Source organism: Pocillopora damicornis, chromosome 6 (genome assembly GCF_964200805.1).
Source record: "Pocillopora damicornis chromosome 6, jaPocDami1.2, whole genome shotgun sequence".
Lineage (NCBI taxonomy): Eukaryota > Metazoa > Cnidaria > Anthozoa > Scleractinia > Pocilloporidae > Pocillopora > Pocillopora damicornis.
Genome location: NC_142675.1, coordinates 22,652,598 through 22,668,017, shown reverse-complemented (window position 1 = coordinate 22,668,017; position 15,420 = coordinate 22,652,598). Strand labels below are relative to the sequence as shown.

Here is a 15,420-nt window from a genome sequence, read left to right as displayed (position 1 = left end):
AGCGTTTTGCAATGTCACATAGTGGAGACATTCTAATAAAAAAATATTTTGCTTATTAAGAAAGATTTTATTCGTCTTACCACCTCTGGGACAAAGAAACAAGTTACCAGATTAGCAGCGCCAATCACCGGCGCGAAAAGCAAAAGATGTCTGAGACTTTTTCACCGCTCTCTAGGGTCCAGTCCCTTTTGCCCAAAATCTCCCGAACAGCGGTTGTTTATCGAGTTTAGATTCCATTCTTCCGCAGTTTTTATTTATCCACAGATGCGGTTCTTTTAAGTAAGCTCTGACCGGTACTATTACTTTTACTTGCCTTCGTGGGTGCAGTCGAAGCCTGGCTTGCACTTGCATCTAAACGACCCTGCGGTGTTTTCACAGATCGCGTCTCTGTGGCAGTTATGAAACCCTGCGGCGCATTCATCCATATCTAAGGTACAAGATTCACACGTGGTAATACAGCACAGAAGAACTCGGATAAATGAAAGTAAACTAAATCAGAACACTTTCTCTCGCGCTTTAATATGCTAAGCTAGTTGAGTTTTACCTTCACAGTAGGTTCCCGTCCATCTCGATGAATTGCACACACACGTATAGTTCACTTTTCCGTTCAGGCATGTGGCATTGTTTTGACATCGATGTTTTATGCAGAAATCTTCTAATACTAGAAATACAATAAAAATAATTCGGCAATTAGTTTCCCTTCTGCTGTCCGCCAAGTTTAGCTTTTATAGCAGGTTCCTGTCTGCTGACATTCAATAAGCATCTAACTGTTAACCAGGCCTGATTGTTAACAGTTTAATTAAAAGATCTCATATTAACTACCGAAACGCCAAAATCACCACATTAAGGCAATCTCCCCAGTCTCCCCACCCGCACATATCATTTTACCCCTTAGTGAGAATAAATCTACAGTAAGATCATATTTCAGATTAAAACGACGATTACATGACAAAGAAAAATTAATCGCAAACTGATCTCAAAATCATTCAAAAAAAATTTAACAAAACAATCACGCCAAAAATATAGAATTGATGAGTGAATCAAGCCTTTGCAAACAATCAAGATTTTTAAAAGATCATGTACTGGTTATCATTACTTCTGCACTGATTTATTTGAAGAAAGGTTACGCAATCCTGCAAAATGTACATTCTCCCCGCACACTGAATTTTCCATATAAGTCCCGCAATTGTTTCATTCTTCTCGTACCATTCACAATAAGAGTCATGGATTCTTACCACTTTTTGCCATGTGATATCTTTCGTTATCCTGCACAAAATCATCTGGGCTGGCTTCTTTGGTACTGTCAGTTAACTCACATATCTGTTGGAAAAAGAGCACGTTGTAGCTTCGGCATCTGGTGTCAGCGAGACAGGCTTGTCTGCAGTCAAGCGAACCTCGTCGAACTTTAATAGTCTTGTACGTGTGGCCTTTGAGCATCATTTGATAATTAGAGTAAATGTCGCCTTTGCAATGCTGGCTTACAATTCTTTGCAACATCAAAGACCCCATAAACAGCATGTAGATGATAAGATTTTCTTGGCGATTCATTGGGTTTTTTTGTAAAGTTTACTCCATCAAGATAACTCCCCAAATGTCGGTATTATGTGATGCAACAAGCAGAGTAAAACAGAAAAAAACTTATCTTTAACTCCAGCTGGTCATTAAGCCAAATCAAGAATTTGATAAGGGTGTTAATTATTTGTAACGAGGTTTTCGTTTTTCATTATAGACGAGATTATAAATTGGAAATTTGAACTTTTGGGAATATGTTTGTATTGTCACAAAATCTTGGCTGATAAGAACTTATTCCAATTGCACCTGTTTATTTTCTACCGAGCCACGTTATTCAGTTTAAAAGGAGACATGAATTTGCCTCAGTAGAATACGCTTTTTTGTGATTGTTAATTACTGACTTCTGCGGTGCAGAGGCTACCAAAATGTTAAAAATGTTATGCCACTTGAAGCACAGGCGGCCCAAGCTCCAGCTGTGAGATGATCATCTTGCGCAATAACAGTCATGACAGAATTATAAGAGTTTGTATGGGCATATTTACGACCGCTCTAAGGAATAAAAAATACGTCAAATTCTCAAAAAAAAAAGACCTCACCTTACTTCCACAGTGTGTCGCTTGTTATCTGACCGCTTACTTTGATGAAAAGAGCCCATTTAAGCAAGTTGTTTATTTCGAGGTTTTCAACGTACATAAGAAAAGCCCAAGGCTGAACACTCCATTTCCGAACGCCTGATCCGAGAAGCGAAAAATCCAAGCTCAAAATGATCGGGCGCCCACAAATCCAACGCAGAATCCAAGCACATATACTGTAGTTTCATTAGAATTCACTAAAAACTCAATCTTCCCCGTGCAACCGACACTAAGTCGCAGTTTGCTTCAAAAATTTCCAGTTTAGAGGTTTCTAACAGCCCGCGGCCACATCAACCTTGACACACGACCGTTGAAAACCAGCTCGGTAACCCTACCTCCTTTTTGAACTGAGCCTCGCCGGGGACCATACCGTCAGTTATCGTCTATAAATTGTTTTAGAACCACGGGTCCCCTCAGTAGAAATCGATCAAGAGGCTATTGTTTCGATCGGCCAATCGGCCAATGATTATTTTCGGAGTCAGAGGAAAACCTTGGAAGGATTTGTTCCAGTATTCAATTTAGCTCTATCTGGACATACTTAGTTTAATGTTGCTAACAAGACAACTGTTATTTCGTTTCGTCCGCACGGATATCCAGCAACAATATTTACCACGATTTCCATTTCAGATACGAGTTCGAATTGATTACGTCCCTGCTGCAACCGTGGAATAGACTATTTTTTACCGAGGACATTTTTTCTTTTTGAAATTGAAAGGAAATTATCGAGATTTACGAGATCAGCTGTGCGGTTTGCAACTATGCCTGTAAATTATTTTGAATTTGTAAACATTTCCGGAGGCGAATTCGATTGGCCGATCGAAACAATAGCCTCTTGATCGATTTCTACTGAGGGGACCCGTGGTTCTAAAACAATTTATTGACGATAACTGACGGTATGGTCCCCGGCAAAGCTCAGTTTGAAAAGGAGGTAGGGTTACCGAGCTGGTTTTCAACGGTCGCGTGTCAAGGTTGATGTGGCTGCGGGCTGTTAGAAACCTCTAAACTGGAAATTTTTGAAGCAAACTGCGACTTAGTGTCGGTTGCACGGGGAAGATTGAGTTTTTAGTGAATTGGAATGAAACTACAGGATATGTGCTTGGATTCTGCGTTGGATTTGTGGGCGCCCGGTCATTTTGAGCTTGGATTTTTCGCTTCTCGGAACAGGCGTTCGGAAATGGAGTGTTCAGCCTTGGGCTTTTCTTATGAACGTTGAAAACCTCGAAATGGACAACTCGCTAAAATGCGTTCTTTTCATCAAAGTAAGCGGTCATATAACAAGCGATACGCTGTGAAAGTAAGGTGAGGTATTTTTTTAGAGAATTTGACGTATTATTTTATACCTTAGAGCGGTCGTAAATATTCCCATACAAACTCTTATAATTCCGCCATGACTGTTATTGCGCAAGATGATCATCTCACAACTGGAGCTTGGGCCGCCTGTGCTTGAAGAAGTAATTATTTGGTTTTCTCTTTATTGTTATAAACGCCAACAGTCTATAAACCATGCAGTTCTTATAATACTGATTAATTTTTTACAAATTGTTAAAAACCTATTTTTCTTTCGGTGTATATCTTAAAGATTAAAGGAAAGCATAATTGTAAAGCTTTTGATTTATTTCCATGACAGGACGGAAAACGCGTGCACTGTAAGTACCTCCCGTTGTCCCATACAAAGCCTTAGAAAACTTTTCTAAGGCTTTGTATGGGCTTTTTTTCTGGAGTATCTGGTAGCGCTCCAGGTTGCTTCAATATGCTTACCGCAAGGCGTCATAATCTCGTCACTTTGTGACAGAAATGTCGTTTAACTGAAAGTGAACCAGAACACCAACAGACCTATACATGTCTCAATTTTCCCATGAGGGAATGTTAGGCATCAATGACACGTCATCGCTTGTCAAACTTTGTCAGTAAACATGACTTTCACTTACTTAATTGGCACAGGATATACTACTACCGATGAGGGAATAATAAATAAATCTGATCAGAAGTCTGTGACAGGTCGGGTGATATTGAAACGCGTGGAAAATGCATTTTACATTTAAAAAAACTTTATACTTGGAGGATTTCAACTGCTTTTTTTTTTCTGGTAGTCCTTGCATAAACCTTGTACCCTGTTTCATCCACATTAATTCTTCGTAGTTGTACATTCACTGCGAACAAAGCTTTCCGGTTAATTTTTATCGTTTTATCCCGTTGAGATAGGCCGCTGTCCACTAGAATTTTCTACAACATTATATCAGTATGGAAACGCGGGCACAAACTCAGCCACAGGGAATCGAGTACCGAAGACGATCGCCAACAAAAAGCGCGCGCTTGGCGCGTGCTTGGCAAAGTAATCATGCCACGACGATCTCGGGAAAGTACAATCGAAAAAAAACGCAGCATGCGAAATCAAAGGAGGAAACGTGAACGATTGTCAAGGACAGCTAGGGAAAGGGAGAACAGAGAAATGAGAACACAAAAGGAAAGAGATGCATATTCTTGGCGCGAATGTATTATAGCAAATGGAAAGCATTAGTCGAACAGAATAAAAAGACCCTGGACAAAACCAAGGTAGGTACTCGGTTAGCGTCAAAATAGAATAAAATAGATATCAGAAAATGAGCAGTTGGTTACAAAAAACGATATCACCGAACTGACGCTGAACGTAATCAAACTAGCATTGTCTTGCATTGTACAAAACGTCCTGGGGTTGACTTCAACATAAACTCATAGGGGGAGGGGAGAGTGTAGCCCTCAAAATTCTTCTCCTTTTTATGATGAAATGAAAAAAAAACTACAATCATTTTCGTAAAATAAGGCAAGGAATCCGAAATTGCCTCATTCTGAAATGATTTAGCGGGAATTCATTCATTTCTGTTTGCCAAGCAGACAGGCTAAACTTTCGTCTGAAAAGGTCAGTCATTGAGCTTTGAGCATTTTCCCTTCCATCTTGCCATGTAGTGTTGATCTTGCCCTACCAAGGTTACCACGGATCAAAAAATGGCCAGGGATAGAAATTTCAAGGTCAGGGAAAAGTCAGGGAAATTAAAGTTTTTACACCACTGAGTTTCATACCATGCTGGAAGAAATATTTCAGATGATCTCAGCAATGTTTTAATGAAGAAGAGGAGACTGGACATTTTGTATCCATTTCATCAGGGAAATTTTATTTTTATCATGGATAGGTCAGTACCTTATAGTCAGGGAATCTTGGAAAGTTCTGTTTGTATTATATGAAAGGGATAAAGTTTATCAATAAATCTATTAACATAGGAATTACAATTTCTTCGATTGTGATTAGTTTTAAAAACTCCTATTTTCCACTAATTCACTTGCCAAGGTGTTGTTGGACAGTTCAATAAGCCAAATACATTCAAAGTTGTAGTTTAAGTCAACCAATCACATTCAAAGTTGTGGTTTAAATCAATCAATCACAACCTTGGTTTCAATCACCATAGAAACAGTGTACAGATTCCTAAATTGGGGCTTTCTTTGAAACAGAGAATTGGTTTCCCTTGAGCAATGACAATATTTAAGTGTTCTTTTTAATTTGGAAATTGTAATTTTTATGATTAATTGGTAAAAGGACTTTGTGTCATTCGTTTCGGTCTGTAATCACACTCGTGATAGACAAATTGTACTTCCACTATGCAGTCGTCTGATTTTGTTATCACTCATATGATTACAGACCAAAGACTACTCAGTCCTATTACCACTTATTACACAATCTAGCATGTGAAGCTTATTAAGCTGACCAGCTTCACTTTTCCTCTGTTTATTACTTTATTCCAGATTAGAGACAGGAATACAAAATCAGGACCACCCAGTAGCAAATTTGCCACTGTTAATTTAATTGATCCATCTGAGCTTCAACCAATCAGTGAAAAGGAATTAATACTAGGACAGGGTTCATATGGCCGGTGCATTTTAAAATCTTTCAAAAGATTAAACGTTCTTGTGGTAGAAAAACAATGTCTGATGCAAAGCACTAAAGAGATGGTAAAGGAGGCACAAATCATGTAGACTCTCACACACAAAAACATTCCTGCAATAATAGGAATCCAGCTTGAAAGAGAGCCTATATCTCTAGTGATGGAGTTCAAAGCGGAAGAAAATACATCCGCAACAGTCAGTAAACTATTGTATTGCAAAGAATCCAATGGTATATTAGAGAAAGTTAACAGTTCACTGACAAGCAAAGACTGGCTGATCATTTGTCATGATATCACAGATGCTCTAGCTCACATTCACTCCAAAGGCTTTCTTCATTGTGGTCTCAAATCAAACAATGTTAATATGTAATCCAAGATGGTGGCTCTGGGTCCCAGAACCTAACTTCTGAAGTTTGGTTTTATATGAGACAGGCAGAGTGAAACAAAGAACATGATTTTTACAGATTATGTGTAATACCCAAATGTTATGAACTGCTGAAATTGGCAATATTCTTTCAGTTATCTAAGGAGCTATTTATGACGAATTATGTTATTATTATGCTATTTATATCAAACAAAAAGAAAACTGCATGTAGGCTGCTGGTGGAAACCCTCTGTATTAGTCTGCCCTCTTCCACAGTTAGCAGTGGGATTAGGGAAAGTCACACCACAGTAAATTAAAAACAAAAAAAATTTATCACAAAAACAGTTCCAGCAGCACAGAAAGGCCACAATGTTGGATGGATGGCCAGGTATACAATTGGAAAATAAATTGCAAAATGTGTACCAGCATGTTTGTGTTAATCCCATATTATGAAGTATGAGTTGTTTTCAGTAACTCAGTGTCAAATTTTATGGTATAGTTTTCTGTAATAATAACTAATTATCATCATATTGGCTTTCCATTGTTAGACATTAATGCCAATTTCTTGACCAATTGGAAGTAAAACCAAGTATAACTTGTTTACATATCTAAAAGTAAATAAACAAAGTTAAAACTGGGTGGGTTGCCTTGAGAACCCATCTGTTCTGGTGTGTTGTTTTCTGAGTTCTTAGAAATAAGTGCACACTATCTTAACTCTGGTGTAATTTTGAATATCAGAACCCTGAAGAATAGCTCTTACTAACAGACCTGGTGCATGACACAGTAGTTTGGGTGTGTTTCTATCTGACCAAATGATAGGCTTTGACCTGTTTTGAGACTTATCCGTGTCAATGGTACTGTCCATCTAGTGTGTAAACATAGTACTTTTAAATGAATTCAGTAGACTTATTCATTTGATCATTATCATCTGCCACACAACTGTGTTCCCTATTACATTAGTGTTCACTGTGAGATCTAGAATGACATAAATGTGGGCAAAAATGGTATAATAAATTATTTGAGCCTAAGCCTTCTTGTAGTTGAAATATTGGGAAAGAAAGGAAGAAGAAAATAATCAAGAATATAGAATTAGGCGTATGCAAGATAACATTCTGTTTCCATTGTTACTTTAGCACATCAGTATTCCTGTTGTGAAGATGTCACATCTTTTATCAACAGGACTGCCAAGATGACTCATCTTTTGGCCAGTTTCTGTTTGCTATTGTAACAATAACTCTTGCAGTCCACTGGCAAAGGCCAAAAATTAACTTAGGAATAAAACAAGGATGCTGTGGCTCAAAAAACTTTGTATTAGGACACTGACAGCTTGAACCTAGGAGTCAGCATTTAGGTTTTGAGTTTAAGCAGAGACTTTTCCCTTTTTCTAAAATTTATGATCTATTTGCAAGCATTTTCACAAGCCAAAGCCAAAGCCTTCTCTTAAAATTAATGATTGAAAAACCAAGGTATGTTAGTTAACATTTTCTTTCAATTATTAAGTTTCATTGTGGCAACTTCACCTTCACCTAACTTCTTCGCGCCAAGTGGCACAGAAGGCCTCATCCCTGAAACATTTTTGTATATTCATCTCTCATCTCGTACCTATCCTGTGTATCCGTGTATGTAAGCTATGTTCGCGCTAAAAATCTAAAGGTGGGAGGATAACCGTAACTCCACTGACTCACCTCTACAAGTTAACATTTCTCACAGTGCTAGTTCCTCTCATATTAAATAAGTCGTGCTGATTAGACATGGTCGAAATGTAAATGGTATTTTTGACAGAATAATTGAAGACAAGTACGCATGCATTAAGGGTGTCTGGCTCGATATTTCGATACGCCCACGAAATCAATTGACCGTGAAGATCTGAGAGAAAGCCGTTTACCAACAGGCTACTGGAAAGCGCTTTTAGTTATTCACCATACGGTATGGCTGCATACCCACAAATATGTCGTAGAAAAGCCAGTTAAGACAACAGGACAACATGCAAAAGAATGGAGTCTTTTGTTAAGATTAAAGAATCATATTACGACATTCATAAAATTAACCAGGACTCCATTCACGAGCGATGACACATTGATCTCTATAGTTTGAAAGGTTATGGAGTCGCATTACAACACTAACCAGGACCCCAATAACTAGCGATGATAAGTTGATCCCCTACAGTTTGACATGCTTTCACACATTCCCAGCAGACCCGGGGAAATAACGCTGCGGGAGATGATACTTGCAGTAAAAGCCATATCCGTCCTCTCATGATTAAGGTATTTACAAATCAAGTTCTTTTAATTATAGAATTCATTTCTTGTATGCAATTCATGCTGGACGAAGCCTATGTGCTGAGTAACCTTCTGAATGCAGTGTCTATGAGTTTCGTTGATTTACCTTCACTCATTACTGCTATTCATTTTAAACCCTTTGACCCTAGCTGAAGAGTGACTAGCATCTAATTTCTCCTTACAATATCACCCTGAATCAAACATGGGGGTCACGGGAATAAAGGAAATGATCACCAACTAAAGAGACTCTTGATTGTTAAACAAATTCTCTTTGTCAGCACCATGGAAATGTATAGAGAACAGTATGGAGAATGTACATACTGATGATAGGATGTAAAGGGTTTAAGCAAACTTCCCTACAGCTTTATGAGTTACAATACAATTAAATATGATTTGTCTTGATTGACCATTGTTATTGACCTTTGTTTCGTTTTTTCGTGGACTTTCTTTCCTGACATTGCAACTGAAATTCCGCTTCTGATGGATATTTTCGCTATTTTAATTTCGGACCATATGGCGAGACTCTATTACCGAAAATGAAGTGATTTTTTGTTCACTAGTTATTCAACATGTGAGGTATATGCTAAGGAAATGATTCACTTCGGAAAAAATTTGATAAATGTTTGCCTTCCTATATCGCGATACTATACATATATACATCATAGTTATATGGTAAGGTAATCCTGAGGTAAATTCCATCGTTCTGATCGGTTCCGTACTTGGGCTGTATTTCTTTTTAAAAAGAAAATTGCGCTCATAATCGTGATTGGCAGAATACAACCAGTTCCTGCGGTCATTATTTGTCGCCTAAGGGGGGGCGGTGGATAATTTATTTTTGAGTGGAATGACATGGTTTTCAAGGGGGATGGGAGGGGGATGGGGGGGGTGGTCATTCGTCGCCGACAGCTTCTAAAGGGGGGACTATTGGACATGGACTGTCAATTAACTGCCAGTTAAGGGGATCATAAGTACATTACAGAGACTTAGGGGAGATCATGTAAATTTTATGATGACACAACCAAAAAAATCTTAATGACCGGTCTCTTACTCCCGATGATACAATTTTTACCCGATTTGAAGTCCACAAAATAAAAACTTTTTAATTTCTCGCCTTTAGTGGCACCGAGAAAATGAGTCGTGGCATCTTGTCTTGGAGGCGATTAATACTAAAAATAGGTCCCCTCTTCCTCCCTCCCCACCATCCGATAATGGTAAGCGTGCGTTCGTGGCACAGGTTACCCAAAATAACTATTTGATTTTAATCGGAACCACAGTAACGTTCGGGATTTGACGTTCCTGGTGCTGTCCCGCGTATAAAGTAGACAAAGAAAGGACCACAGTTTCTAACTTTAACGACGTTGAATACTTCTTCACAATTATTAAACGAGCGGAAATAAACCCTCCTGTTCACCCTTCCATCTTCTTTGCTAGGATGACCACCTTTGAGCCAGCTGGGTCTCAGTCCACCGCACCTTTTGAAAGGCACACATGAAGTGGCCATTTTTGTACCTGCCTGCCCTTGGAAACGGTACCAGCTATTCAGGTCACCGTCGTCCAAATATGGCTGTTTTGATTTATAAGTTCTTTTCCTTTTACTACCAAAAATAACTGCGTAGTTAATACATTCTGAACAAGAAAAAAAAACAGGCAAACAATTTGGAACAAGATAATCTAATATTTTAAAATTTGCATTTTCCACAATTTCTCCAGCGCAAGCGAAGATTTCTTACACAAGTATCGCTGGACAAGAGCTCGAATGATGTATAAGAAAATTTCAATTGACCTGCATATGAAACTCGAGCAAAGAAATGATCCTCACAAATGGTCTGCAATTTTGACAATAGCTAAAAAGAATTCTGATAAAAAACAAGCTTCGACTAGATTCAAACCTAAGTAACCATCGAATCGAATGCCACCAACCGAGTTATGTTGGGAGGGAGACAAATTCATAACAATATATATGACTTTCGTATATTCTTAACTATTTAATATATAAATAGTAATATACAGTGGAACCTCGCTTTCACGAACCTCTATATAACGAAGTCCTCGGAATAACGAACGATACTCTTTAGCCCTGCTAAAGTTGCAGTAAAATGTATTGGAAAGAACCTCGATATCACGAAGCCTCGATATAACGAATCAGTTTCCCAGGCACTTCGTTGAATCGAGGTTCCACTATATAAAGTTACACGAGCTTGTTGTGAGCTGTAGGTGAGAGATATTCGGCATTCTCTCGATACTACTCTTTCGCTAGCCCTTATGGTTATTCCTGGCAGCCAACACTCTGATTTCAATTTCATCGGTTTTGTAATTAAGCGTAGGCAGGACAGGAAAGAGTAAAAATAAACATATTTGTTGCTGTTGTTGTTGTTATTGTTGCAGCTATCGATACCCACCTCTAGGCTTGCAGGTCAGTCCATTGCCAATGTATTCTGACCTACAGGTGCACTTATAACCGCCTACAGTATTCTGGCAAGTGGCGTCTCTATGGCAATTGTGAGATCCGTCTGCGCACTCGTTGATTTCTTGAATAACAGGGATAAATTCCCAAATATTACTGCAACTCACATAGTAACAACTCTTATGATTACAGATAGAGATGATAGCCTCTTACAACAAAACAAAAATAAACCAAGAAGCAGAAAAGTCATTTTAAATCAGTGCTGCTAGACCTGGACAAGGTAAAGCCTGCACACGAGCCTAGAGGACCATTCAGCTGGAGCTCCTTGCGGTTGCTGCGGGAAGAGGCGACCAGAAGTATTGCTAATCTCAAAAAGTTATCCATAAGTATTTGGTTGGACTTCCATAACAACGTTAACTCTCCGGCACACATTTATACACCTGATGATGACTTTAATTTTACGGCTAACGATTAAAATTTTGTCCTCAATGTTTGACAGGAAAATTTTAACGATTAAGTTTATTTACGATTAACGGTACGATTAACACAATTACTACGATTAAAAGTATCCCACGAGCTGCCAATTTGGATAAATAAGATTCTTTTCCACTGAAGACTCTATGTCAAAGGAAAAAAAAATACATTTTCATTTTACAGATCTCATATTTACGAAGGTTCTCTCACCTTTGCAATTGTTTTTCTCGTCTCCTTGAAATCCTGGTTTACAACTGCAGATGTAGGATCCTTTAGTATTTAGGCAAACGGCGTTAATATGGCAGACAGTGGGGTTGTCTACGCATTCGTCGACGTCTATTAAGACAATGAAGGGAAGAAAAAACAGTGGTGTATGTAATTGATAACAGTGTCAAGATTTAGCAATACGCCATCAGATTCTACCTTTTTCACAGTAGGTTCCACTCCATCCCGATGAATCACATGCACACGTGTAATTCACGTGACCTTCTATACAGGTTGCGTTGTTCTGACACAGATGTTTGAAGCATTGGTCTGCAACTTTTTCAAAAGATATAGCGCATGATAAGAATCCCACAGAGCTTCAGTCTTGTTTCTGTTAATGCTTGTCGGGTATAAATAGGAAAATGAAGTTTTAAAGCGAAAAGCTGTAATTTGTTTCAACTCGATAAATGTTAAATCTAAGCTCAAGACGTGGCTTTTTAAAATTGGTTATGATGTTGTATAGAATGATGATGTTTTCATAGGATGACAATGTAGTTTTGTAGTTTTGTAGGTTTAGGATTTTGTTCTTTTTTTTTATTATGTAAAACGCTTTTGGACCATTGGGAATTTTTATAGAATGACAATGTAGTTTTGTAGGTTTAGGATTTTGTTATTTTTATCATGTAAAGCGCTTTTGGACCATTGGGAATTAGCGCTCTATAAATACTGTATATTATATTATTATTATTAAATGTACTGTTTCAAACGATATAGCTTTGATTTTGGGCTTCCTTAAAAAAAAAAAACAAAACAAAAAAAAACTTTTAATGACGAGTTACCGAGCGACTCAAATTGAAAGATAACAGCAACGATATAATACAAAAGGAAAAAGAATAGAAAAATTAAAGGCATTTACAAAAGCTTCAGCAATTGAACTCGATATGGACGAAAAAACGGGAGAACTTGAAACATAACTGAAGTTGAACTTGCAAAAATTAAAACGTGAATAAGATATGTCAGCTATGAAATTTGTACAAAAAAAATTCTAAAATAAGAAAATTGGGAGGAAAATATCACAAAGCAGGGCTCCTGCGCAAAGTATAAATTACGGTAAGCGAAAACAACAGAATATAATGTTGATGAAAAAAAATGTGAGCGAGAACCCAGGTGGTCTAATTTCTTTCTCACCTTCTTTTACCATGTCACAGTAAGTTAAAACAGAGTCTCCAGATCTGATTAAATCCAACCAATAATAACCACTGATCGCTTGTCCTCCCTCGCTCGCCTTGATTTCTTTGCATGATATAGCTGGCAGCTCACGAATGGATCCGAGAGGAGCTGGGGCAAATCGAGATAGACTGGTTAAATAAACGAGTTGTTTTCGATTTGTTTTCTTGCGGGTAATTTACAAATGAAAAGGTCTTTCGGTGTTGTTAAGGTAAGCTTCATGATCCTTTTTGGTCATCAGCCATCACGAGGTTTTGGTTCGAATCATGATCACTTGTGACTCGGTTGGTGTTTTCCTTATATCGTTTGTTTTGCTTGCAAATTATTTGTCAAAATTAAATGTTGAATTTGACCTAAGCCTCGAGCAACTGTTCCGCTGGAAATTAGCAACGAGGGCCTTGGAAGCCAGATCGTCGTTCTCTATGCCCATGAGTTTTAACAGAAAACGCATCCTAGTTTTTCGGGCGCAACTCATCCGAGGTAACAATACGTCCTTCCTTATCTTCCCCAAGAGAACCGATACTTTTCAGTTTTTTGTCACAGCGACCGATTTTGTTGTCTGAAAACGGAGTTACCTGTGGGAGAGATTTATCGTCTCTTATTGTTTGACCAGGTAACTAGTTTTACCGAAAATTTTACATTTTTTTAAACTTTTTTACACGGCAAAGACCCTGAATAACCAAAAAGACACGATTCTTACTAACTACTTGTGACAACTGGAACAATCAAAATGGAGAAAGATGTTTTTCGTCTTGTCACGAGCGTGGGACATACAAAAAATTCTGAGTCCTCATCAGGAATCGATCCTAAGACCTTCGAATTCCGCGCTCCGATGCTCTACCACTTAGCCGACAGAGAGCGAGGTCTATTACGTCAGAATTTTTTCTTCGTCTCACGCTCGTGACAAGCATCTTTCTCCATTTCTTTACCGAGCTCATAACTTATCATTTCTTTAATTCTATTTACAATCGAAATAATATCCAGACTTTAATGAATGGGAAATCAACTTTGACATCAGCTTGAAAGAAATGCTTCAATTCGTTTTGTTTCTTACCTCTTTTAAAATCTCTCTGTTTGTAGTACCTGCCCAGGTCTTTAACAAAATTCTCTGGCCTGGCCTCCTTAGTTCTGTTATTTAACTCACATATCCCTTTGAACACGAAGTTATAGCTTTGACATCTGATATCAGCGAGGCACGCTTTTCTACATTCCAGGGAACCTGATTGCATCTTCAACGCCTTAAAGGTGTAACCTTGAAGCATCCTTTGATAAATAGAGTAATGGTCGGTCTCACACTGTTGGCAGGCGATGTAGTGGAGAACATGAGACACCAGAAAAAATACATTGATGTAGAAAGTGAGATGAAGCCGAGCCATTGGTTGTCGATACGATTTCTAGTCGGGACAAAAATGAAATTAGATATTTTTTGTACCGGAAAATTCTGAATGTTAACTAATCACTAGTGATCACGAGGAAGGATTTCTATTCCCTCGCTATTTTTTTTTCATTCATGATGACGAAACGCCAACAATTGATGGACTACCTACTCTGAAAAAGGTAGATGCTAAGGCGATAAATGGTTTCATTGTTACTGTAGAATGGTGAAATTTGACCTGCAATTAATTCGAATTGAATTGAAAGATCTGATGCGCTTGTTCTCCTGTTGGCCTTCTGGAGTTGCTGGTAACGTGATAAGTCATAAGATTAAATTTTATTTCCATACTAGAATTCACGATGACCTTTTGAAGCTTAGTATTGGGACAGATTAAAATTTTCTTGCGGATGTTCATACCAAAAGCTTGTCAGGTGTTACAAATCTTTAGAGCTGTTTTCATCACAAAGAGACTTAACAGCCCAAGTTTCTACGATAATTAGTGAATCTTCAGTTTTGTCGGTAGCTGGAAAAAGATGAGAATCCTCATTATTATCACAAAAATAATTTTTTCTCAGTTTGAAGTAAAAAAAAAATTTCCCTTTCTTCTGTGAAGGCAAAATGTCTGATAGATTCAAAGAAGTCCCCTTTTCCAAACATGAATTTTAGCGCAAGTGGGAAAATATTCTGAAACTCTACAGATTTTCAAGCAACTCGAGTGGTGAGTTATGTGTATAAGGAGGACTGCTCTTAGTCTATTCATCCAGTTAATTAAATTTTATTTTCATGTTAGAAGTCAGCCTCTCGGTTATCGGCAAGAAATTGCAAAATTCAAAGTGAGCTGTTTTCCCGCCTTTAGTACAACTTTTTAGCAGCTTCCATATTTTCTTTCTTTTTGGCTGATTCGTCTAAATATCTTTCTACAGCTGCACTTACCCAATTGCAGTCAAAAATTGAGGTGACATCCAACAAAAATGCAAAACAATGTGCGCTTACCTAACCCATGTGAGGTATCACCAAACAGCTTCCAGCCTTGAA

At 38.1% G+C, this 15,420-nt stretch overlaps 2 protein-coding genes and 1 long non-coding RNA gene across 4 annotated transcripts; 1 reads left to right on the top strand and 2 right to left on the bottom strand.

The window, feature by feature from the left end:
* Positions 1–231: 231 nt before the first annotated feature.
* On the bottom strand, positions 232–1,661 carry LOC149044501 (protein kinase C-binding protein NELL1-like). The gene is made up of 3 exons (XM_089208574.1): positions 1,236–1,661; positions 545–661; positions 232–427 (listed from the first exon to the last, which is right to left on the bottom strand). The coding sequence occupies exons 1-3, from the start codon at positions 1,546–1,548 to the stop codon at positions 306–308; spliced, it is 552 nt and encodes a 183-aa protein (XP_089064700.1). The 5' UTR covers positions 1,549–1,661; the 3' UTR covers positions 232–305.
* Positions 1,662–3,768: 2,107 nt separating this feature from the next.
* LOC149044500 (uncharacterized) lies at positions 3,769–7,060 on the top strand. 2 transcript variants are annotated; one of them, XR_016187364.1, is made up of 3 exons: positions 3,769–3,790; positions 4,347–4,697; positions 5,919–7,060. It is a non-coding gene; the product is annotated as an uncharacterized LOC149044500 (long non-coding RNA). The 2 variants fall into 2 exon arrangements; XR_016187363.1 differs by lacking the exon at positions 3,769–3,790 and having other exon boundaries at positions 4,118–4,697.
* A 5,707-nt stretch (positions 7,061–12,767) lies between these two features.
* LOC149044499 (uncharacterized) lies at positions 12,768–14,517 on the bottom strand. Its single transcript, XM_089208573.1, has 2 exons — positions 14,065–14,517; positions 12,768–13,121 (listed from the first exon to the last, which is right to left on the bottom strand). Exons 1-2 carry the CDS (start codon positions 14,384–14,386, stop codon positions 12,889–12,891), a joined length of 555 nt encoding a protein of 184 aa, XP_089064699.1. The 5' UTR covers positions 14,387–14,517; the 3' UTR covers positions 12,768–12,888.
* Between the last annotated feature and the right edge of the window lie 903 nt (positions 14,518–15,420).